Source organism: Oncorhynchus mykiss, chromosome 17 (genome assembly GCF_013265735.2).
Source record: "Oncorhynchus mykiss isolate Arlee chromosome 17, USDA_OmykA_1.1, whole genome shotgun sequence".
Lineage (NCBI taxonomy): Eukaryota > Metazoa > Chordata > Actinopteri > Salmoniformes > Salmonidae > Oncorhynchus > Oncorhynchus mykiss.
Window position 1 is genome coordinate 40,133,486 of NC_048581.1, and position 24,332 is coordinate 40,157,817.

The 24,332-nt window shown below is 43.9% G+C and overlaps 1 protein-coding gene across 3 annotated transcripts in view; it reads left to right on the top strand.

Moving 5' to 3' along the window:
• Positions 1-24,332, top strand: part of LOC110493888 (solute carrier family 12 member 5) — a 321,210-nt gene that overhangs the window by 184,860 nt on the left and 112,018 nt on the right. For all 3 annotated transcript variants that reach the window (XM_036949870.1, XM_021568451.2, XM_036949871.1), the window contains exons 2-3: positions 15,327-15,424; positions 16,524-16,664. In XM_036949870.1, the coding sequence (XP_036805765.1) occupies positions 15,327-15,424; positions 16,524-16,664 (239 nt within the window). The remainder of the gene's footprint in view (positions 1-15,326; positions 15,425-16,523; positions 16,665-24,332) is intronic.

The following is a 24,332-nucleotide window of genomic DNA, read 5'->3' on the forward strand; positions in this document are numbered from 1 at the left end:
GACAACCAGCTGTTCAGAGAAAATGGAAAGCCTATCGCTCAGCTGACCTTCTGGGCAGCACAGAGCGTATGGATAGACTAACACATAATGTACCATACGTTTCATGCCACGTGACGTCCATGCATTCTATTCATTGTTGTTAATGTCTGCGCCATATGGAAGGGCTTGTCCAGTTCTGTTATCGTAAAGGCAAGCAGACCTTCAGCCATTCATGCAGTGCGCATGAAGCAAAAAAACTGGGTTTGAAGCAATAACAGGCTAAATAAATGAGCTATGTTCAGCATACTGTATGTACTCATCAAATCAAATTTGATTTGTCACATGCTTCATAAGCGGCAGGTGAAATGTTCATTTACGGGCTCTTCTCAACAATACATAGAGAGAAAAAAAGAGAAATAATAGGAAAATAGAAAAATAATAACACAAGGAATAAATACACAATGAGTAATGATAATTTGGCTATATACATGGGGTAACAGTACCGAGTCGTGCCCTCTTCACTACTGTGTTGGTGTGTGTGGACCATGATAATTCCTTAGTGATGTGGACACCAAGGAACTTGAAGCTCTAAACCTGCTCCACTACAGCCCCTTCGATCTGGATGGGGGCATGCTCAGCCCTCTGTTTCCTGTAGTCCACGATCAGCTCATTTGTCTTGCTGAAGCTGAGGGAGAGGTTGTTGTCCTGGCACCACACTGTCAGGTCTCTGACCTCCTCCCTGTAGGCTGTCTCATCGCTGTCGGGTAATCAGGCCTACCACTGTAGGAGAAAGGGAGAAAAGGAGGGGACTGAGCACGCACCCCTGAGGGGCCCCTGTGTTGAGGATCAGCGTGGTGGATGTGTTGTTGCCTACCCTCACCACCTGGGGGTGGCCCGTCAGGAAGTCCAGGATCCAGTTGCAGAGGGAGGTGTTTGGTCCTTAGTTTATTGATGAGCTTTGACGGTACTATGGTGTTGAACGCTGAGCTGTAGTCAATGAATAGCATTCTCACGTAGGTGTTCCTTTTGTCCAGGTAGGAAAGGGCATTTTGGAGTGCAATAGAGATTGCATCATCCAAGCGTCGGAGCCGGTGTAGTACGATTCAATCTTAGTTCTGTATTGGCGCTTTGCCTGTTTGATGGTTTGTCGGAGGGCATAGCAGGATTTCTTATAAGCTTCCGGGTTAGAGTCCGCTCCTTGAAAGCGGCAGCTCTACCCTTTAGCTCAGTGTGAATGTTGCCTGTAATCCATGGCTTCTGGTTGGGGTATGTACGTACAGTCACTGTGGAGACGATGTCCTTGATGCACTTGTTGATAAAGCCAGTGACTGATGTGGTATAATTCTCAATTCCATCAGAAGAATCTCAGAACGTATTCCTGTCTGTGCTAGCAAAACAGTCCTGTAGTTTGGCATCTGCTTCATCTGACCACTATTTCATAGACCGAGTCACTGGTGCTTCCTGCTTTAATTTTAGCTTGTAAGCAGGAATCAGAAAGACATAATTATGGTCAGATTTGCCAAATATAGGGCGAGGAAGAGCTTTGTATGCGGCTAATATGGAATTTTGTTATCAATGTTCATAAATTTGAAATTCATCTACTCGGTCTGCAACCCAGAGTTTGTTAAGGTTCTAGTTTAAATTAAATAGACTGAATTCCCAGCTTACAATAGTCAAAATGTTTATTCACGAGCGCACTCTCCAGTTCATTATACAAAGACATCCATTTTATACCATGCTCCTTACTTACGCACACACATGCACACGAACATTAGGAGAGTTATCTTCTTCTCCAGAGTTCTCACCACTGTATATCACTACCCAGCCGACAGTTCCATTCCCCTGAGATTAGGGAAACCTGGAGGGGTACTCCATGTCCTATCATACATTTCTCTGAGTTCTAGCCGGGTCGGTTCAAACACAGTTTAATTGTTCTCTGTGTTTTCTTAGGCACACACACACATTCCTCTCTTTCCCAGTCCAGCCTAGTTGGACTTATGTTTAATATTTTAATTATTCCTTATACATGCTACATAACCTATAATCCCTAATGGTTAAGTTTCAGGGTAGAATTATTTAATCATTATCTTTAAACGTATACATTATTTTATCAGCGGCTCTGGAATAAAGGTGATCTATAATTATTTTCCCTCTGGTTGCGCATTTAACATGCTGCTGGAAATGAGGTAAAACTGATTTAAGTTTCCCTGCATTAAAGTCCCCGGCCACTAGGAGTGCCGCCTCTGGGTGAGCGGTTTCCTGTTTGCTTATTTCCTTATACAGCTGACTGATTGTGGGCTCAGTGCCAGCATCCGTCTGCGGTTGTAAATAAACAGCCAGGAAAAATATAAATGGAATCTCTCTTGGCAAATAGTGTGGTCTACAGCTTGTTATGAGATACTCTACTTCAGGCGAGCAATATCTAGAGACTTCCTTAGATTTCGTTGCACCAACTGTTGTTTACAAATATACACAGACCGCCCACCTCGTCTTACCAGAGTGTGCTGTTCTATCTAGCCGGTGCAGCGTATACTCCTCAATGCCATCAGAAGAACCCCGGAACATATTTCAGTCTGTGCTAGCAAAGCAGTCCTGTAGTTTAGCATCTGCGTTCAGCCACAACTCGGTGAAACATAAGATATTACAGTTTTTAATGTTCCGTTGGTAGAATATACATGCTTTCAGTTCGTCCCATTTATTTTGCAGCAATTGAACATTAGCTAGCAGGACGGAAGGCAAAGGCAGATTAACCACTCGTTGCCTGATCCTCACATGGCACATGGTTCCCGCTCCAGCGAATGCCGGGGATCTGGGCCTGGGCGGGTGTCTATAGTATCTCCTTCCCGTCCGAGTCATTGAAGAAAAACTCATAGTTGAGTAATTGCAATTACAGCTCTTTTTCGGTCATAAGAGATTATGTACAAAACAACTTTCGAACAACGTGAAAAAACAACCAAAATAGCATGGTTCGTTAATGAGCCGATAAGACGGCAGCCATCCCCTCTGGCGCCATCTTTATGATTTCATGGCTACAGATCTGAGTTCCAAGGGGAGATAGTCATTTAGACAGGTTACCTTGGTGTTCTTGGGCACATGGGCTATGGTGATCTGCTTGAAACATGTAGGTATTACAGACTGGATCAGGGAGAGGTTGAAAATGTCAGTGACCTCCCGGGTGTTGCAGTGGTTAAGGGCGCTGTACTGCAGCGCCAGCTGGGCCATCAGAGACTCTGGGTTCGCGCCCAGGCTCTATCGTAACCGGCCGCGACCGCGAGGTCCGTGGGGCGATGCACAATTGGCCTAGCGTCGTCCGGGTTAGGGAGGGCTTGGCCGGTAGGGATGTCCTTGTCTCATCGCGCACCAGCGACTCCTGTGGCGGGCCGGGCGCAGTGCGCGCTAGCCAAGGTTGCCAGGTGCACGGTGTTTCCTCCGACACATTGGTGCGGCTGGCAGTGCTTGGTTGGGTTGTTTATCGGAGGACGTATGACTTTCAACCTTCTTCTCTCCCGAGCCCGTACGGGAGTTGTAGCGATGAGACAAGATAGTAGCTACTAAAACAATTGGATACCACGAAATTGGGGAGAAAAGGGGGTAAAATTCAACAGCTCATGCTCTGCATATGCATCTTGGCAATTATTCTGGCCCTGTAGCCTTGTGAATGTTGACCTGTTTAAAAGTCTTACTCACATCGTCTACGGAGAGTGTGATCACACAGTCGTCCAGAACAGCTGGTGTTCTCTTGCATGGTTCAGTGTTGCTAGCCTCGAAGCGAGCATATAAGGTATTTAGCTCATCTGGTAGGCTCACGTACCTGGACATCTCATGGCTTGTTTTCCCTTTGTAATCCGTGATAGTTTTTGATATATATGTTATCCTGGAAGGCTTGCTGGGCGCACTAACACACACACACACACACACACACACACACACACACACACACACACACACACACACACACACACGCGCGCACACATGCACAAGCATACACATCAGCTGTCACATCAACCACTGCAGGCTTGTCTGCTGACAGGGTGTCTGAAATCATGTTCAGCTCGGCTGTCTCCACCCGCTGTCAGTCAACTAGGCTAAAAAGATCGGGTGTGGACATGCAGAACAAATCACTCACCACTAAAAACGGAGGAACTTAAGATTCAAGACACATCACTATTAGATAATCAAGAACTTAACATTTAGAATACATACACTGCAAAAAGTTGTAAATTCAAACTGTCAACGGTTTTTGACTGTAAGAGTTGGTAAAAGAAAACCTGGTATTTGTAACTAGTTGATTATGATTGTGTCATTTAAGTTTAAAAAAAGTCTCACATGCTTCAAATACAACGGGTGTAGACTTAACCGTGAAATGCTTGCTTACAAGCCCAACAATACAGAGTTAAAAAATTATAATAAAACGTCAAATAGTAACACAAGAGGAATAAAATACACAAGAATGCAGCTATATACAGGGAGTACCAGTACCAGATCAATGTGCAGGGGTATGAGGTGTTTGAGGTAGACATGTACATGAAGGCAGGACTAGAGGCATCAGAATAGATAATAAGACTACAATACAGAACAGAGTAGAGCAGCATATTATGGGTGTAAAAATGTGTATGTGTGTGTGTTTATGTTGCTGGTCTGGGTGTGTGTGTTATGCTTGTGGATGCATATGTACTGTAGTGTATGTGCAATTTAAGCCAGACAAAAGAAGACACTCTCAGTCCACCAGGGTCCACCAGGACACAACAGCCCCAGACACATAGATACAGCTCTCTGCTCTCAACGAGCAGAACCTCTGTCCTTTCCTGAGACCAACCAGGTATGTGTCCCAAATGGAACCCTTTTCCCTATTTTGTACACTAGGGCTCTGGTCAAAAGTAGCACACTATGTTGTAGGGAATAGGGTCCCGATTTGAACGCAGCCCAGGTTTTTCAAATATCCCAATACTAGTCCACCTAGGCTAGGGGCTGCTCCAAGTCTCTCTCTCACAGATTGTAATCAAAAGAAGTAAGGAGTTGGAGAAAACTCTTCACGCTTACTCGCTAGTTAGTTTCTCCCTTGTTTCTCACATTGGGTAGATTGGTGCATGTAATGTAACGTAGCAGTAGCCTCGGGTTGAGGAAGTTTCGTTTTCTGGTACTTGTTTCTGTGTTGTACAATGTAATGAGTTTATATGCAATGCTTGAGACATTCATAAGCACCCCACAAGTGTGTACTGAATGAAACCACCAAAATAGATATGGAGTTTGCTCTAATGTGGCAGATTGCTGGTACTGAACGTACGGTACAAACGAACGGTCCCTTACAGTGAGCATTTATTTATGAATGCTTAAGTGGTATTTATGCAGTGCTTATGAATGCTTTGCATAGTCATTTTCAACAGTCTTCGTGGCAATGTGTTAAAAGGGGGGAATTGTGGGTTTTTTATAGGTGAATTGGATGTTGTAGCTGACACATGCACCTTGGTGTTGTATCTGCACCGTTTACTGCAGAACTCCTGACTGTAGTTTCAAGTTTCATTAGTTGTGTGTACAGGATACACATTGTATACACCGTCCAATTACATGCTTACTTGCAGGTTCCTTCTTGACAATGCAACAACAATAAGAAATAATAAGATAAGATTACGAACATAAAGAAAATGCTCAGTTGTGTCTCCAGAGTGGCCCAGCAGTCTAAGGCACCGCTTCACATTGCTAGCTGCGTTACTACAGATCCTGGTTTGATACCAGGCTGTGTCGCAGCTGGCCACATGCATGCTGACACGGTCGCCAGGTGTACGGTGTTTCCTCCGACACATTGGTACGGCTGACTTCCGTCTTAAGAGTGCATTGTGTAAAGAAGCAGTGCATTGTGTCAAGAAGCTTGGTGGGGTTGTGTTTCGGAGGACACACGGCTCTTGACCTTCGCCTCTCCCTAGTCCATACTGTAACGACCAATTGGAGGAGAAAAATTGAGGAGAAAAATGGGGTAATTCTTTTATTTTTACATTTGCTCAGTTGAATAGAATAAACATTTTAGCATAAGTATAATACAGGAAGCCACCATCTGTTGTCCAATATTTACATGTGTTTTGAGGAAAGAGTTCTTGGGTGAACGTTTTTACTCTGTGCAGTATTTAGTAATATGAGTCTGGAGGCAGCAGTTGCGATGTGTGTGTAATGTGAATGTGTGTGCTTGTGCGTGTGTGGATGAGTGTATATCTGTATGGGTGTGTGCGTGAGTGAGTGCATGTGTGCTAAGGTGTGGAGAGTCAGTGCAGGTGGTCAGTCCAGTTCTGGTGTTCAGCTGTCTGATGACTTGTAGATAGAAACTGTCTCTGAGCCTGTTGGTATCAGACCTCATGCTGCCCGAGCGAGTGAACATTTTATGGCTGGGGTGTCTGGGGTCCTTGGTGATGCTACAGGCCTTCCTCAGGCACCGTTTCAAGTTGATGTCCTGGATGGGTAGGAGTACGGTCCCAGTGGAGGGACTTGCAATTCCAGTACCAGGCTGTGATGCAACCGGTCAATACATTCTTGATGGTGCAGCGGTAGTATTTGGACAGGACGCGGGGTGGCATGATGAAATTCTTCAGCAGCCTTTGAAGGTAGAGATGATGTTGCGCCCTCTTACACAAGAGTGGTGGTGTTGTTGGTCCATGTCAATCAATCAAGTAAATGTATTTATAAAGCCCTTTTTACATCAGCCGATGTCACAAAGTGCTATACAGAAACCTAGCCTAAAACCCCAAACAGCAAGCAATGCAGATTTAGAAGGGCGGTAGCCCTAGCCTTAACAGGAAGTCAGTGTAAAGAGCCTAGCACTGTAGTAATATGATCAAATTGTTTGGTTCTAGTCAAGATTCTAGCAGTCGTATTTAGCACTAACTGAAGTTTATTTAGTGCTTTGTCCGGGTAGCTGGAAAGTAGAGCATTGCAGTAGTCTAGTCTAGAAGTGACAAAAGCATGGATTAACTTTTCGGCATCAGTTTTGGACAGAAAGTTTCAGAATTTTGCAAAGTTATGAAGATGAAAAAAAGTTGTCCTTAAAATAGTCTTGATATGTTCGTCAAAAGAGAGATCAGGGTCCAAAGTAATGCCAAGGTTTTTCACAGTTTTATTTGAGACGACTGTACAACCATCAATATGAATTGTCAGATTCAACAGAATATCTCTTTGTTTCTTGGGACCTAGACCTAGCATCTCTTTTTTGTCCGAGTTTAAAAATAAAACATTTGCCGCTATCAACATCATTATCTGTCTGAAACACAGGCATCCAGGGAGGGTCTGAAACACGGGCATCCAGGGAGGGCAATTTTGGGGCTTCACCATCTTTCATTGAAATGTACAGCTGTGTATTGTCCGCATAGCAGTGAAAGTTAACATTATGTTTCTGAATGACATCACCAAGAGGAAAAATATATAGTGAAAACAATAGTGGTCCTAAAACGGAACCTTGAGGAATACCGAAACTTACAGTTGATTTGTCAGAGGACAAACCATCCACAGAGACAAACTGATGTCTTTGCGACAGATAAGATCTAAACCAGGCCAGAACTTGTCCGTGTAGACCAATTTGGGTTTCCAATCTCTCCAAAAGAATGTGGTGATCGATGGTGTCAAAAGCAGCACTAAGGTCTAGGAGCATGAGGACAGATGCAGAACCTTAGAAGGTAATTTACCACCTTCATGAGTGCAGTCTCAGTGCTATGATGGAGTCTAAAATCAGACTGAAGCGTTTTGTATACATTTCAGGAAGGCAGTGAGTTGCTGCGCAACAGCTTTTTCAAAAATGTTTGAGGAATGGGAGATTCGATATAGGCCGATAGTTGTTTCTATTTTCTGGTTCAAGGTTTGGCTTTTTCAAGAGAGGCTTTATTACTGCTACTTTTAGTGAGCTTGGTTCACATCCTGTGGATAGAGAGCTGTTTATTATGTTCAACATAGGAGGGCCAAGCACAGGAAGCACCTCTTTCAGTAGTTTAGTTAGAATAGAGTCCAGGATGCAGCTTAAGGGGTTTATCGGCCATTACTATTTTCATGAATGTGTCAAAAGATACAGCATAAAACTATTTGAGTGTCTCCCATGATCCTAGGTCCTAGCAGTGTTGTGCAGACTTTAGAGAACTTTAGAGAAATATGCAGATTTAAAGAGGAGTCCGTAATTTGCTTTCTAATGACCATGATCTTTTCGTCAAAGAAGTTCATGAATTTATCGCTGCTGAAGTGAAAGCCGTCCTCTCTTGGGGAATGCTTTTTAGTTCGCTTTGCGACAGGATCAAAAATACATTTTGGATGGTTCTTATTTACCTCAATTAAGTTGGAAAAATAGGATGATCGAGCAGCGGTGAGGGCTCTATGATATTGCACGGTACTGTCTTTCCATGCTAGTCGGAAGACTTCCAATTTGGTTGTGCCATTTCCATTCCAATTTTCTGGAAGCTTGCTTCAGGGCTCATATATTTTCTGTATACCACGGAGCTAGTTTCTTATGACAAATGTTTTGTTTTTAGGGGTGCGAGCGACTACATCTAGGGTATTACGCAAGATTAAGTTAAGTTCCTCAGTTAGGTGGTTAACCGATTTTTGTACTCCAACGTCCTTGGGTAGGTGGAGGGAGTCTGGAAGGGCATTTAGGAATCTTTCGGTTGTCCGAGAATTTATAGCAAGGCTTTTGATGATCCTTGGGTCTAAGCAGGTTATTTTTTGCAATTGCAATCGTAAAAAAAAATCTGCACTTAAAAATATCGGTACTTATTGGAGGCACAGACGCTGTTTCATCCTTTCCTACACTTAAATTACCCTTGCCTAACGAATGCCCCTGAAGCTGGGCTTGCAGCACGGTTATCCTCGCCATAAGGCTATATTTCTCCTGTATATTATGAGTACAGCTACTGCAGTCAGATGGCATAATATTAATGTTACTACTTATCTTCGACTGGTGGAGGTCCTGCAGAAACATGTCCAGATAAAGCGTCTGAGGTGAAAAAGTTGAATAAAAAAGGAAAAATATAAAACGGTTATTAAAAATTAAAAAGTAAAAAACATAAGGTTGTCAGCTAGCAAGGTAACGTTAGCAACAAACCGTTCAGCAGCACGTAAACAAGTCCACAAGTTGTGACCGGACTGTCAAGTCCTCAGCGATGTGGATGCCGAGGAACTTAAAACTGCTGACTCTTTCTACTGCAGCCCCGTTGATGTGGATCGGGGCATGTTCCCTCCTCTGATTCCTAAAGTCAACATTCAACTCCATTGTTTTGCTGATGTTGAGGGAGAGGTTGTTGTCTCGTCATTGTTGGTTATTAGGCCTTCAACCGTGGTGTCCTGTATCATTTGGATGTATGCGTTTACATACACATGAGTTCTGATGTTGTTATGTCAACTTTTGGGTTCAGGAAATGTGTGGGAAATAGTGTGCAATCCAAATACATTGCCAAAAAATCAACAGCCTTATACCCTTCTACGATAAGCATGATGGGATAATATGCAACTGCCACTTTTTGTGAATACGATGAAACAGGATCATCTTATTTTAAGATTTGTTGTCTCATGCCCGCACACTCACACACACACACACACACACACACACACACACACACACACACACACACACACACACTTCATTGAACATGTCAGGAAACTCAGCCAGTGGTGATGAATGGACCAGTTTAATCTGAATAGTCTGGTAAAGGCAGTTTGGCTACAGTTTCAGGGTCCATAAAAGCGCCCTTTGAAGTGAAGTGGCCTTTGTATTATGAAATGTGCAGTTTACCGATGAACAGAGGGAGAAAATGGGAGCTTTAAGAAGACTAATGGAGCAGGAGCACAAAGGCTTTAACCTTACAGCATCCATGAAGCAACGGTGAAAAGGTGACATTAGACTTCTTTATGTGCCACTGCACATTGACAGCATACACACAAGCATACACATTTACGTGCATGGATGCACACACACACACACACACACACACAAACAAACACATGTGCATGTTCACTCACATAAATGCCCACTCACACACAGAGATCATCAAGACTGAATCACGTGCTCACTAAGCAGTGTATTGCGAAATACAGTGAGAGTCAAGTCAATACCCCATTCAAAATCACCCTTCTGTCAAAAGAAGAACATGGTGATGACAGTGTTTGAATTGGAGAATGCTCACATAATAGGCTGGATCTCTCTCTCTTTCTCCTTCACTGTCATGTCTGTCTTGGTATTTAAGTCTTTTGTTTCTATATTTCTCTCAGCCTCTTCAACTTCTTTCTTTCTTTCCCTCGCTCTCTCTCTTTCTCTCTGACCCTTTCCTAGTCCCTACTTCTCTCTCTCCCCACCCTTTCCTCTGGGAGTGATTTCACACCTTTCCCTTCCATCTCTCTTCAGGGTAGGCTATTTTCTCCGGGTTCATGCCGTGAGATGGGTTTTCTCTGTCTGACAGGCAGTACTCCGAGAGCTCTACTTGTTCCCAGCTGTCAACAGAGACAAGGGAAAAGGGCTGTTGACAGTTCGACTGGGAGTGTGTGCTCACTGTCCTGTCATCTGGGCTTTGGGCGAGAATCTGTCTGGGCCAAGGGAGACAAGGGTCAGTCGGCAGGATACGCCTCAGGTGCTAATTTGCGGCGGCAATTCACACCTGCACATATTCCATTAAAATCGGTAGGCGAGATGTCGTCTTCGATCAGACCCGGCAAGTGGATAACTGATCCGGACCGAACGAACCCCTTTCCCCATCAGACCTGGCGTTTGGATCTCTCTCTCGCGCAGTATTCAATTTGAGCCTAGCTCGTTTCTCCTCTGTCAGGAGCACCTTATCCAAAAATGTGCCAAGTGTAATAAAAGTGTGATAGGTTTTGGGTCGGCGTCCTGAATTGGCATCACTTTGGCACCGGTGTGGAAATTTTCCTCAGAGATTGGTTCACTGGCATGTGGGGAGTGAGGGTGAATTTTAAATGTATGACCTCATGAAAATATGTCAATCTCCTCTTCTCTGGCTTTGCTCCTCTCTCCCCCACTCCCCCCTCCACACTCTTCTTCCCTCCCTATTACAAAGCTTAAAAAAAGGTAAAGGAGTCGAGATGTGAATCACCTTAGCTCTGCAGGCAATTATTCTACCAGTGTATAAGGAATTGGTTCAATCCCTCTTTCTTCCTCCCTCCCTCTCTCATCCTCCTTTCCCTGTCTCCCTTCTTCCTTCCAGCCCTGTCAAGCTCCACAGCCCACCAATTAATGCAACTCATGGCCCTCTAGGCAGTCACTGTGCAGGAGTGATGTTCCTCTGCCTAGTGGTTACACTGCACAGAACTGGGACTGCTCCTCTCCAAACCATGCCTGCCAGGCTGCCAAGTACCTGGAGGACAATGATCGTGAAGCTCCAATGGGGATGCAGTACACCGCACCCCACTGCGGCGGCTTGCCTGACAGAGTCTGTTTGATGGAGCAGAGAGTCTGGGGAAAGAAGAACGGCCGGTCAAGTAGTGCACTATATAGGGAATAGGGTGCCATTTGGGACACACCTACACTCCACTGTATGGCCACAAAGCTTTTTTAATACCTTTAATACTAATATTATACACGATACAGAGAGGATTATAAAAAGGGTATAGGTCCAAACCAGATAAGATAAGTCAGTTAAATCATGCAATAGGTATAACGATAGTGTATTGTATCCATTTTGCCCGTGGCGAAAAATGTACACATGAAAATGTCAATATCGGGTCATAAAATGACAAGGAACCTCACAAATTCAAACTGTAATGAAAAACAAAGAATAATATACAAAGCAATGTGTGTTATTCTTAGACCCTATAATATCTGAATCGTCGTTTTCTCTTGCAGTAGCATATCCCACCCTCACCGCCAGAATCTAAAGACAGTAAACAAATGGAGTTTGGAGGGGTCGCCGATTTATATTCAACTTCTTGGTCTTTCATACAAGCATCCTTCTGCCAGGTGTCTGAGGAGAACATTGTTGCATTGCTATCATTGGTAGCATTCTATGTTAATTGGAAATGTGACAATATGACAGTATGACGTGCGTGTGTCAGTGGATGTGTGTGTGTGTGAACCATAGAGAGAAGAGAGACAGAGATAGAAGGAAGGAAAGTAAGAAAGAGATCAGCTACATATCTATTTATGGCCCTGTGTGGGCATGTGTGGGCATGATTTTATGTGTCCATTCGTGTGTGTTCAAATAGCCCAGTGCTGGTTTAGTGACAGTGTGGGTTTGCTTTGCTTTCGGTTGGCACCGATCTGACATTTTCGCAGAGCGTAATAGCTAGCACTGATGGCTGCCTTAGAATCACACTCTATAATCTGCACCACATGAGTACTACAGTACAGATTGCATAGCAATGCTGACCGGACATCATTCACCTTATACCTACCGTTGTAGCCGTGTCAGCAAGCTGGGTCACTGCGTCGAGATATCCCACAGCTCAATTATGGCACAAGGATGAGCAGTGAGCAGCACAACTCTGGGCTGAGCCAGAGGGGAGGAGTGCATGAGGTAGCTAATGCACATTAATTAAGTCATTTGGCTATGCACTGTGTGGGGGGGAAAAAAATTGGGATACCCCAGAATGTACCCCAGAAATGGGGGTCAGTTCCATTTCAAATCCTGTCGGTTGAATTGGACATGGCACCTCTCTGTACGAAATACAATTCAATCCCTGAATTGGCTAGGTTTGAGAGGAAATTGACACCGAAACCCAGCAGCAAACACCCGTAAATGGCCTCTACCGTTGTTGGCTTAGCACTCTGAAAGAGTCAACATTCATTCTTGTGGCTCTTCACCTTCAAGGAGACCCCTTAAACTCTGTTCACCTTTTGTGGGGTTCTATCTGTGCAAAAGCTGCGCGAAGCTGAAAATATGAGCTTCTGCGCTGCGCTACACTGAGCTTGTACATTCTACGCAGCACAATCACCCACTGTACAATGGAAAGCTCAGATTTTCAATGCTTCAGCTAACTTCTGGAGACTGTCAATTGTTCCATTCGTAAACAATAAGAATACCTATCGCAACATCAACGGGTATGACACAAAAATACTTGTTTACTGTTCTTTCTGAATAATCACTACAATGTTCCAAGGCAAATAACAAGAGAAATGTAATAAGGAATTTATGAACACATTATATCCTCCTGCTTCTAGCCCAGCATTTGGTTTGTAACAGCGGGGGTTTGTAGGGACCATGTTAGAAACCGGTTTTAAAAAAGCAATAAGGCACTTTGGGGGTTTGTGGTATATGGCCAATATCCAGGCACTCTGCTTTGTGTCGTGCATAAGAACCGCCCTTAGCTGTGGTATATTGGCATTGTGCTACACACCCCAAAAATGCCCAAAATGTTAGGAATCCCTCTCTACTCATGGCCACATCATATATATAATTGAAATCTGCCCAAATGTCATTTTACGCCAACTCACAGAACCATTTAACCAAGATGTAGTTAAATAAGCAGCGGTGACATTGACTAGCAGCAGGGGGGGTGGAGACGGGAGGACGAAGAGGGATGGGGGGGGGGGGGGGGGGGATTCTCCAGGGGCCTGCAAATGAATGGAAATCTTCAAGAGCCTCCTGCCAGGAACATAACATGCTCTCGAGTGGTGACGCGCCAGATGCCTTGTCACCTTTTGATAAGTAATCATGGGAAAGTCACTCCACTGACCCGTCTGCTGCATAGCGCTGTCTGTGACGTCATCGTTTTCTGATAATATCAATATATAGGATATACCTTGTACACTATATGCCTCCTCATATATTTACTTTGTAACTGAGATATGGGGAAAGGGGAGTACACAATCAATGTTATATATACCATACATTCCAAGTTTGGGAATATTGGAATGTTTTTCAATCAAGCACTGTGACATCATATGCATAGAGATTTCAGTATAGGATTTACTGATGATATTATGATACATCATACTGTAACTGACATTTGGAATAGTGAGTACATCATCAATGTTATTACACATCATCTTTGGGACCGTTGATGACATTTTACTTTTGAGAAATGACATTTCAGGTATGTACTAAACACAGACTGTATTCTTCCCCCAGAGTCAAAGCTTGGTTCACAAAGTACTTGCTGACTGCCTCTTTAAGCGATAGTTACAGTTTGCATGGACAAATGAGACGAACGATAAGTAGAGAAGGGTCAAAGAAAAAAAAAGGCAGGATGTCTTTGAGGACCATCACTTATCTTCATACATTCATCATGGTTCCTTTTGATGTTGGAATTCCAATTCATTTACTGTCAGGAGAGATGGGCCGGGGGAGAGATAAAGAATATGAGAGTTGTGTAGACCACTCACTTTTAGGGTGTATTACCCTGTCAAGCACAACACTGCTCAAGTATGACTCAAACTGTCTCTTCTTTGATGATCTAAGGAAGGCTGCCAGGCTGTTCAGCAAAAGATCAAATGACCTGGGCTTTGAATCCTAGGGGAGTCTTACAACAGCCTAAAGCCTTGTGTTCGTATGTGTGTGTGGGCATTGATTTCTTTACAACATAGTAGTGATTCCTGTACATTAATAATCAGTACAGTGCATGTGTGCAGTTTTCTTCTGGAGTACATCTGATATTATTGTCTACGGGTGGAAATATCTGACATGCCCTGAAAAACCCACAACATGTTGGATTAAATGGACAGGCCTACATTTTAATCAGAGCAGGTATTTTTGGTTAGGTGTGGGGCGACGTGAGCTGGAATTGAAGTACCGCCGGTAGCTTTTAATATTCTCCTTCCGCAGCTCTCTGTCTCTTTGCCCCTCTCTCTCTCTCTCTCTCTGTTTGTCGGTCTCTCTCAACCTCTGTCTCTCAGTCTCTCATCACCAACTCTCTCCTTCACTTCCCCATAGAGAGTACAGAGGGGGAATGCAGTTAGCGGTACACTACCGTCAACCGCACAGGCTGCGTTTTCACTAAAAATAGCTTGACTCGTGGCGCAGTCCAAGACATGACCCCAGGTGAGAGGAGCTTAGAGCGTAAATTAAAATGTGTGTTTCAGGGAAGGTCGTCCTTGCCAGTTCGTTCGACTGACAGGCAAGCGAGTGTGAAACCCCGTGGACTTTTTTTTAAAGTGAGCACTTAACTGGGGCTATCAGCCTTGCTCAAAGCCTTGCAGTCCCAAAACATGACATCACATCTGTGATGGGTCTCTTGTTTGGGGAATGGAGCTCTGATGGGCAACGGCTTCAGTTTATTCATAAAGACGTGGTGAATCAAAATTACGCATTGCGCTTTTAAGGTATTGAATTATAGAACAGGGAGACGTGAGAAACATTTGACCATTTTAGGTATTGAATAGAATGGGGATGCATTGTATTTCAGCCCATCTGATGATGGTTCTGTGTCTCTTCTGTCAGGTGATGGGAACCCCAAGGAGAGCAGCCCTTTCATCAACAGCAGTGAAGCCACAGAGAAGAGCCAGCAATACGATGGCAAACATATGGCTCTGTTTGAGGTATGTATAGACACACACATGCAGGAACGAATGCACACGGACGGGCAGACGGACGGACGGAGGGCGGACGGACAGACACCTACTCATGCATATGCAACGAAAGCCAACTGTATGATGACCAGAGTATGGTCCTGCCTGTGAGACTGGAATTTGTAGGCAGACACACACAAACACACACACACACACACACACATTCACGGATCAGCGAGTGATTGAATAAGGGCCCTGGCATCGATTAATGAGGGTAATTACTGTTTGAAGGGCGAGTGAACACCTCAGGTTAATACAAGCACAGTTCCAAACTGCTACAGAAAATGACTGAGACAAAGCCATTTACCTTTCATAAGCAAAAAGCCAAGTGTATTACATTGTTTCTCAAAGAGATCCTCATTTGAAATGATGAGTGGTTTGCTGCATATACTGTATTAAGTAGCTTGTATTCATATTGCACATTTTATATTTTACACCCCAATTTTGTCATATTGCTTCCTGCTTGCAGGGAATCCATCATGCAGGGAATCCATCATGCAGGGAATCCATCATGCAGGGAATCCATCATGCAGGGAATCCATCATGCAGGGAATTCATCATGCAGGGAATCCATCATGCAGGGATTCCATCATGCAGGGAATCCATCATGCAGGGAATCCATCATGCAGGGAATCCATCATGCAGGGAATTCATCATGCAGGGATTCCATCATGCAGGGATTCCATCATGCAGGGATTCCATCATGCAGGGAATCCATCATGCAGGGAATTCATCATGCAGGGATTCCATCATGCAGGGAATCCATCATGCAGGGAATCCATCATGCAGGGAATCCATCATGCAGGGAATCCATCATGCAGGGAATCCATCATGCAGGGAATCCATCATGCAGGGAATCCATCATGCAGGGATTCCATCATGCAGGGAATCCATCATGCAGGGAATTCATCATGCAGGGATTCCATCATGCAGGGAATCCATCATGCAGGGAATCCATCATGCAGGGAATCCATCATGTGTCAATATGCTCACTACTTTGCCTACTGCAGTTTTATTATGGAATTGACCAATTGTTATGTTATCCTGTTTGTGTCAATGTACTTTGCAGGAGGAGATGGAGACCAGTCCCATGGTATCGTCTATGCTCAGTAGTCTGGCCAACTACTCCAACCTCCCCCAGGGCAGCAAGGAGCACGAGGAGGAGGCCGACAATGAGGAGGAAGACAAAAAGAAGAAGAAACCTGTCAAGGTAAGTTGCTGTTGCAACACAGGTCAGTCAGACCAGTAATACAGCACTGGTCACTCAGACCAGTAACACAGCACTGGTCAGTCAAACCTGTAACGACACTGGCCAGTCAGACGGCAGGTAGCCTAGTGGTTAGAGTGTTTGACTAGTAACCGAAATGTTGCAAGATCAAATCCCTGAGTTGACAAGGTAAAAATCTGTTGTTCTGCCCCTGAACAAGGCAGTTAACCCACTGTTCCTAGGCTGTCATTGAAAATAAGAATTTGTCCTTAACTGACTTGCCTAGTTAAATAAAGGTAAAAAAAATGAAAATACTTGTAACACAGCACTGGTCAGTCAGACCTGTAAAATAGCACAACTCAGTCAGAGCCTGACTCACAGCCTTTTCACCCTGAGTTTTCCCCCATCTATTTCTGTTTGGTTTCATTCTATGTTTGATTCTCAATGATTTTTTCTGGCTCTCTGTTTACCTTCCTCATTTTTGTCAGTCCTTTTTACCTGGACTGTTCCTCTGCATTAGCGTTTTATTTACTTACTTTTACAGTCTTTTCAGTTACTTTCTTTTATCTTCCACTATATCCCTGCACCAACCTCCTACCCACCAGTCCAGGGAAACGGCTGACTAGAGCAGAGAGTTGAGAGATAGATACAGTGCCTTGCGAAAGTATTCGCCCCCCTTGAACTTTGCGACCTTTTGCCACATTTCAGGCTTCAAACATAAAGATATAAAACTGTATTTTTTTGTGAAGAATCAACAACAAGTGGGACACAATCATGAAGTGGAACGACATTTATTGAATATTTCAAACTTTTTTAACAAATCAAAAACTGAAAAATTGGGCGTGCAAAATTATTCAGCCCCTTTACTTTCAGTGCAGCAAACTCTCTCCAGAAGTTCAGTGAGGATCTCTGAATGATCCAATGTTGACCTAAATGACTAATGATGATAAATACAATCCACCTGTGTGTAATCAAGTCTCCGTATAAATGCACCTGCACTGTGATAGTCTCAGAGGTCCGTTAAAAGCGCAGAGAGCATCATGAAGAACAAGGAACACACCAGGCAGGTCCGAGATACTGTTGTGAAGAAGTTTAAAGCCGGATTTGGATACAAAAAGATTTCCCAAGCTTTAAACATCCCAAGGAGCACTGTGCAAGCGATAATATTGAAATGGAAGGAGTATCAGACCACTGCAAATCTACCAAGACTTGGCCGTCCCTCTAAACTTTCAGCTCATACAAGGAGAAGACTGATCAGAGATGCAGCCAAGAGGCCCATGATCACTCTGGATGAACTGCAGAGATCTACAGCTGAGGTGGGAGACTCTGTCCATAGGACAACAATCAGTCGTATATTGCACCAATCTGGCCTTTATGGAAGAGTGGCAAGAAGAAAGCCATTTCTTAAAGATATCCATAAAAAGTGTTGTTTAAAGTTTCCCACAAGCCAACTGGGAGACACACCAAACATGTGGAAGAAGGTGCTCTGGTCAGATGAAACCAAAATTGAACTTTTTGGCAACAATGCAAAACGTTATGTTTGGCGTAAAAGCAACACAGCTGAACACACCATCCCCACTGTCAAACATGGTGGTGGCAGCATCATGGTTTGGGCCTGCTTTTCTTCAGCAGGGACAGGAAAGATGGTTAAAATTGATGGGAAGATGGATGGAGCCAAATACAGGACCATTCTGGAAGAAAACCTGATGGAGTCTGCAAAAGACCTGAGACTGGGACGGAGATTTGTCTTCCAACAAGACAATGATCCAAAACATAAAGCAAAATCTACAATGGAATGGTTCAAAAATAAACATATCCAGGTGTTAGAATGGCCAAGTCAAAGTCCAGACCTGAATCCAATCGAGAATCTGTGGAAAGAACTGAAAACTGCTGTTCACAAATGCTCTCCATCCAACTTCACTGAGCTCGAGCTGTTTTGCAAGGGAAAAAATGTCAGTCTCTCAATGTGCAAAACTGATAGAGACATACCCCAAGCGACTTACAGCTGTAATGGCAGCAAAAGGTGGCGCTACAAAGTATTAACTTAAGGGGGCTGAATAATTTTGCACGCCCAATTTTTCAGTTTTTGATTTGTTAAAAAAGTTTGAAATATCCAATAAATGTCGTTCCACTTCATGATTGTGTCCCACTTGTTGTTGATTCTTCACAGAAAATACAGTTTTATATCATTATGTTTGAAGCCTGAAATGTGGCAAAAGGTCGCAAAGTTCAAGGGGGCCGAATACTTTCGCAAGGCACTGTATATCGGACTCAGTACTCCTCCAATGGAAGTGCCGGGCAGCAGAGGCTAATCTTCCCGGTCACCTTCCCCGGCCCTTTGATACTTAATTAGCCTGCTCGGTACGCCAAGCAGCTGCTTCTCCAATCAGCAGCCCATTCCAAAGGCAATCTCCCCATCAACAGGAGAGGCTTTTCATTAAGGCAGCCCGATGGCGTTTATCATTCTGACAACGATCCCTTTCTCTCTCCTCTCCTCTTTCCTCTCTCTCCCTTTCATCATCAACCCATTGAGTATGACAGGCCGAGCGTTTTGTACGGCGCAGTGTGAAAAGAGAGATTAGAGGGTTTTCATACCGTGTGACATCAGGGAACAGTCTGGAGGTTGCCGGGGTTAAGATGGACACCGTTCCGCCAATCTGTGGGGGCTGGGTGTTTTTCCCCTGTGAGTTTCTATTGGGAAGAATTATGATGGTGTGGTGAAAAATACTGCATCCCCATCTTTAATGGTGCTTTCCTTCCAGGTCATTCTGTTTTACAATGCCTCTTCATTTTCTCATTAGAAGCCCCAGTCTTGCATTAGTATTCATGCCGGTAGCCCTGCGAAGATTGTATCTTGATTAATGTTGCTTCATGTTATACTACAATTTCGTCTGCAGTTTGACAGTGTTGATAATCGAGCTAAATGGAGATTTCACAGCTTACATATGCCCCTACTTAGCAAACAGAAAGTAGGGTTAAAACTAAACAGTATTCATTGCTATCCTGTAGCAGAATATTCCAGCAAGCCGGAATGACCATTTAGTAATAATTCTGGCCTGCAGCACTTCATGTTCTTCCTATGTACTTGGCTAAATGACACACATGCATATATAGACATAGGCACTTTTTCTACCCATGCACAAACATCCCTCCCTTCCCCCTTTCTCTCTCTCCTCTCCCTTCCCCTCTTTCTCTCTCACACTCACCATAGACATAGAAATACACACACACACACACACACACACACACACACACACACACACACACACACACACACACACACACACACACACACACACACACACACACACACACATAAACAAACCTCTTCTTCTCGCCTCACTCCCTCTACTCTCCTTCTCTCTTCTACCTCTCCCTGCCTCTGTCTCTCTCCTACACACACACAAACACCACTGACCAGTGTGCAGTGGGTTAATCCACACCTGTAGGCGGACATTTGGAGGGAGATATTTGGTGCCCTCTCTCCTCTCTCTCTCCCCCTCTTTAGTAATTCAGCACACCTGAGCTGAAACGCATTAGCCCTGTCAGCTCCTGTTTGCGCAACAGAGCGCGGAGATGGCATTGCAAGCTCCTAGCCCCCGCTTCCCACACCTCTCGTTGCACCTCAGCACTTGTATTGCTTTAGAAGTCGAGGTACAGCATCTGTGCTCGCTCTGCTTGCTATATTATCACCTCAATTGTACAGTACTGTATACCCTCCAGCTACATCAGCTTTCTTCCAGACAGTTACTGCAGTAGTGAGTTCAAGTCCGCTCTTCTCTTTTCCCCTCAGCAACAGATCTTCTTTCTTCTCCTCTCCTTTCTTCTTTTTTTCCTATTTCCTAATCTCCTCAGCCGTATCTCCCCTCCTCGTTTTTGTCTTGTTCCATCCTCTGCAGTTAGGTCGTCCATTTTACTCTTCTTTCCTCTACCTTTTTTTTCTCTCTTCATCTTTCCTCCTCCCTCACCTCATCTCCTCATTTCTCTTCTCCTCTTCTCTCACCTGACCCCATTTGTCTCCTTCTCCCCACCCAAAACCAATCTCTTATACCAGGAAAAAGCTGTCCAAATGCCTTAACCAGTCCTCTATATATCCTCTTAAGCTGCCTACACACTACATGACACACAACACTTAACAGAGTTCTAGAAGCACATTTAATGGCTTTCATGATGGCATTTATGCAATGCGTGAGACGATAAATATCAAACGTGTTTTGCTTTTGTTTAGGAGCCTGTACAACATTAGTAGACCATCTGTAGAAAGCGCTCGTAGAACCTTTCACATAACACGAAAGAAGGAAGGCAGCAGTCCCATTCCTGGAGTGCTTTCTATATTGGATAGAGACTGTGAGATAGAGAAAGTTGAAAGAGGGTTTGTGTCAGAAGGGTGTGGGCCAGATTAGAATACACACCGACACATGTGGTCTGAATTCAGCGACCCTAACAGCTAAACAACCCCAGGCCATGAAGGGTGCATTTGTAAAGAATCCTTATCGGACTCCAGTGTTTGTGTATGTGGAGAATAAGAGGGCCCTGTGAGTGGTCTCAGGTGGCGGTGGTGGCTAAGGGTCGAGTGAGGGGGTGATTGAGTAAGGGTTGGTGAGGATGGGGGCACCTGGGTAGCAAGGTGGCAGAGAGCTGGTTCTGAAGCAGCTGTTACGAGCGGAGGGGGGGGGGGGGGGGTGTTGGCAGGAGGTGGAGCCTGCTGTGGGACCACCACACCTGAGCCAGATAGCACTGGGCTGACTGCGTATCCCAGGGGGTCGTGGGGCAGCTGTCTCTTCTCAACACCGCGGCGCCAACCCGTAGTGGCAACGCAGTCGCCGCTTTCTTCGTTCTCGACTGTTCCAGCTCCAACGGTCCAGAGGGAAATCATCATGCTGCTAGCTACCAGCCGATTTTCTATTGGGCCTCACTAGTTCTCCCGGTTCTAGAAGTCTAGGTCCGAGAATGAAATGCCAATTGAATGTGAATGGAAGTGGAGCTCCCTAAAATAGAGCCATACGGAGTAATTCAATAGAAACAAGTGTCCCATCTGCTGTGGCTACTTCTCAATGTAGACACATTATTTTTTTTGTTTTTCGCTACGTTTTTTTCTTCCCAATCTTGTGGCATTTTGGCCAATCTCAACAAGTGTATTCTTGTTCATTATTATTGTGTAGGCTACAGGACATGCTCACTGTCTATCTGCCTCGTAGCTTTATAATAATCTTACTGAGACCCTGCATGTGTCCCAAATGGCACCCTATTCCCCACATAATTCTCTCAGGTGGCTGCACTCAAGTGGCTGCGCTATCGAGGGAATAAGGTGCCATGTGGGACAGAAAGTTAACAAACAACCCTATGTTGTAAACAGTGTTGAAGCTTGTAAGATAGCAATTTTCACAGCTTTTTTCCAATCTGGGTGTATGTTTCTGCAGGGATATATTGTGTATTGTTAGCCATCGAGACCTCTCCGACAGTAGACTGAGATGCAGGGCTGAGGGTCTTTTGTGTTGCTCTACTGTGTGTGGAAGCGCAGAAAATGACATAATTTGCCATACGGAGAACAACTACGGAGGGCTATCTCTCACTTTGATTGTTGCTGTATTTCCCCTTTGTGGGGTCTTGTTGTGTATGGGTATTTGTCCACCCAGTGTGAATGGTGTTGTTGAGAATAGAGTGTAGATAGAAAGAGCCCATTGATATACACATACAGTAGTTAGGCGACTTCCCAAATGGAACCGTATTCCCTTTATAGTGCACTACTTTTGACAAGGGCCCATACTGCCCTGGTTTGGATATTTTCTTTTCACGTGGTCCTTTCCAGCGCGATTCTAGGAACTATGGTGGATGCCTAACCAGGCCATCACTGTACAGCTCAGCACGGCTCAGCTCAGTAGTGTGAAAAGGGAATTAGAGGGAATAATGACGCAGCTATCAAATGGAATTCACAGTTACACTGTAGATTGTTTTCACTGATTTAAGATGTGCTCCGGTTGAGAGTGTTTGGACACATTAATATGGTGTCCATGTTGGGACAGTCTCAGGATTGTCCTAATATGGACACCATACATAAAGGTCAACTGGGGAAATCAGAAGTTACAAGTACTCTTCAGATCTTTTTTGTAGAGGGGCGCTCTGTTAAATTGACCGGCCTCAAACAGAGTGGTTGTGCAAAAGACAGGAAGTTAGCAAAGCGCTGCATCATTCAACATCGTAGTACCTATAGAAAATACATTTCATCTTGGGCGCCTCTCTCGTGTGATTTGTTACACACTATTGCGTGCTATGTAAATGGAAGGATACAGTGTTGTCACTAGTAACGTACAGTAAATGTTATTAGAATCTGACCCCTATACTCCGGCTATAGTCCCCTGATCATGTTTCTGCAGGGACAGCGATTCACAGCAGTTTTTCAACTCTACACCAAAGTACAGATGGAAGGTGAACTTTCAGCCCACTACACCTGGAGTGTATTGTATATTACATACGCCCCTGAAGCGACTATAGCCCAGCCACTTGTATGGAAGTTCATGGAAATTCTATGCTCTTAATTATAGCCATGTTAAAGAGTGGATGAAAGATGGATGAAAGTGGTGTAAAGTTGGAAAAAAGCTGTGGATTTATAATGACAAATGTTGGCTCTCATTTGATCATTTAATATTCTGCGCTTGATAAAAAAAAAATCCACTTAATTCCTCCTGCATAATTTGGATTTAAAAGAGAATATTTCAGCCATGTGTCATGCATATTTTAATCACATTTTTGTTTAGACCAAACAAACATTCTAGGATCTACCTATCGGTGTATCTTTCACTCATTTAGCATAGGGGAAAAGTCAAAACAAATCCATTAAGCTCATAATAATTCAACCTATTACATAATAACTTAACTTTAAACAGTACCACTGCCCCCATATTGAAATCACTATTAACCATGCAATGTGTATTCATCTAAAAACTGGAGCTGTTTCTGGAAATGTTGTATTGGTGAAATGGAATGTAGCCTATAAAATTTGAAGGAGGCAAAAATTTAAGTATGATAATTGCAAAACCCAGATGCCATTCAATTATTTGAAAAAGCAAATTCCATTCTGACAAAAGTCATGACACAAAAATCGGACAGCCATCTCTAAATAAGTGGAAGGCCTAGGGAACTTTAGAGTTTGAATTTAGAATAGAAAACAACTTTATTGAGATTCTTGCCGCACACTGCACACTGAAGGGCACAGCCACAGCAGCTCTCTCATTTGCATAAGCCAGACCCCAGGCAAACTGTGAGAGTCATTACCATAAGGAGAGAGAGATGACAAAGATGGACTGATGTTTGTTTTCGCCACTCCCCTATGGAACGTGAGAATGCGTGGTTTTGATCATTGATTAAAGGTGAACAAAATTCCCAGTATAAATCATCCTTTTGGTGTTGCTTGCGGGTGTAAAAGAGGATTTCAAAGAATAGATGTTAGGTGAACTGTCAGATAAAAAAAAACAGAGGGGAAATTAACAAAAACAGGTCAGCTAAAGTGTCAGCCCCTGAGTACTGTATGGCGTCCCCTAAAGGGCAAAATATTGACAGGGGGAAATAGACTAGAAGAAGAGGTTCCGCAAAACATATGTGGCTGAATCTTACCTTGAGTTACAAAATAAGGATTTGGCCCAGATGAACCATAATTCAGGATTACTCCAGCCT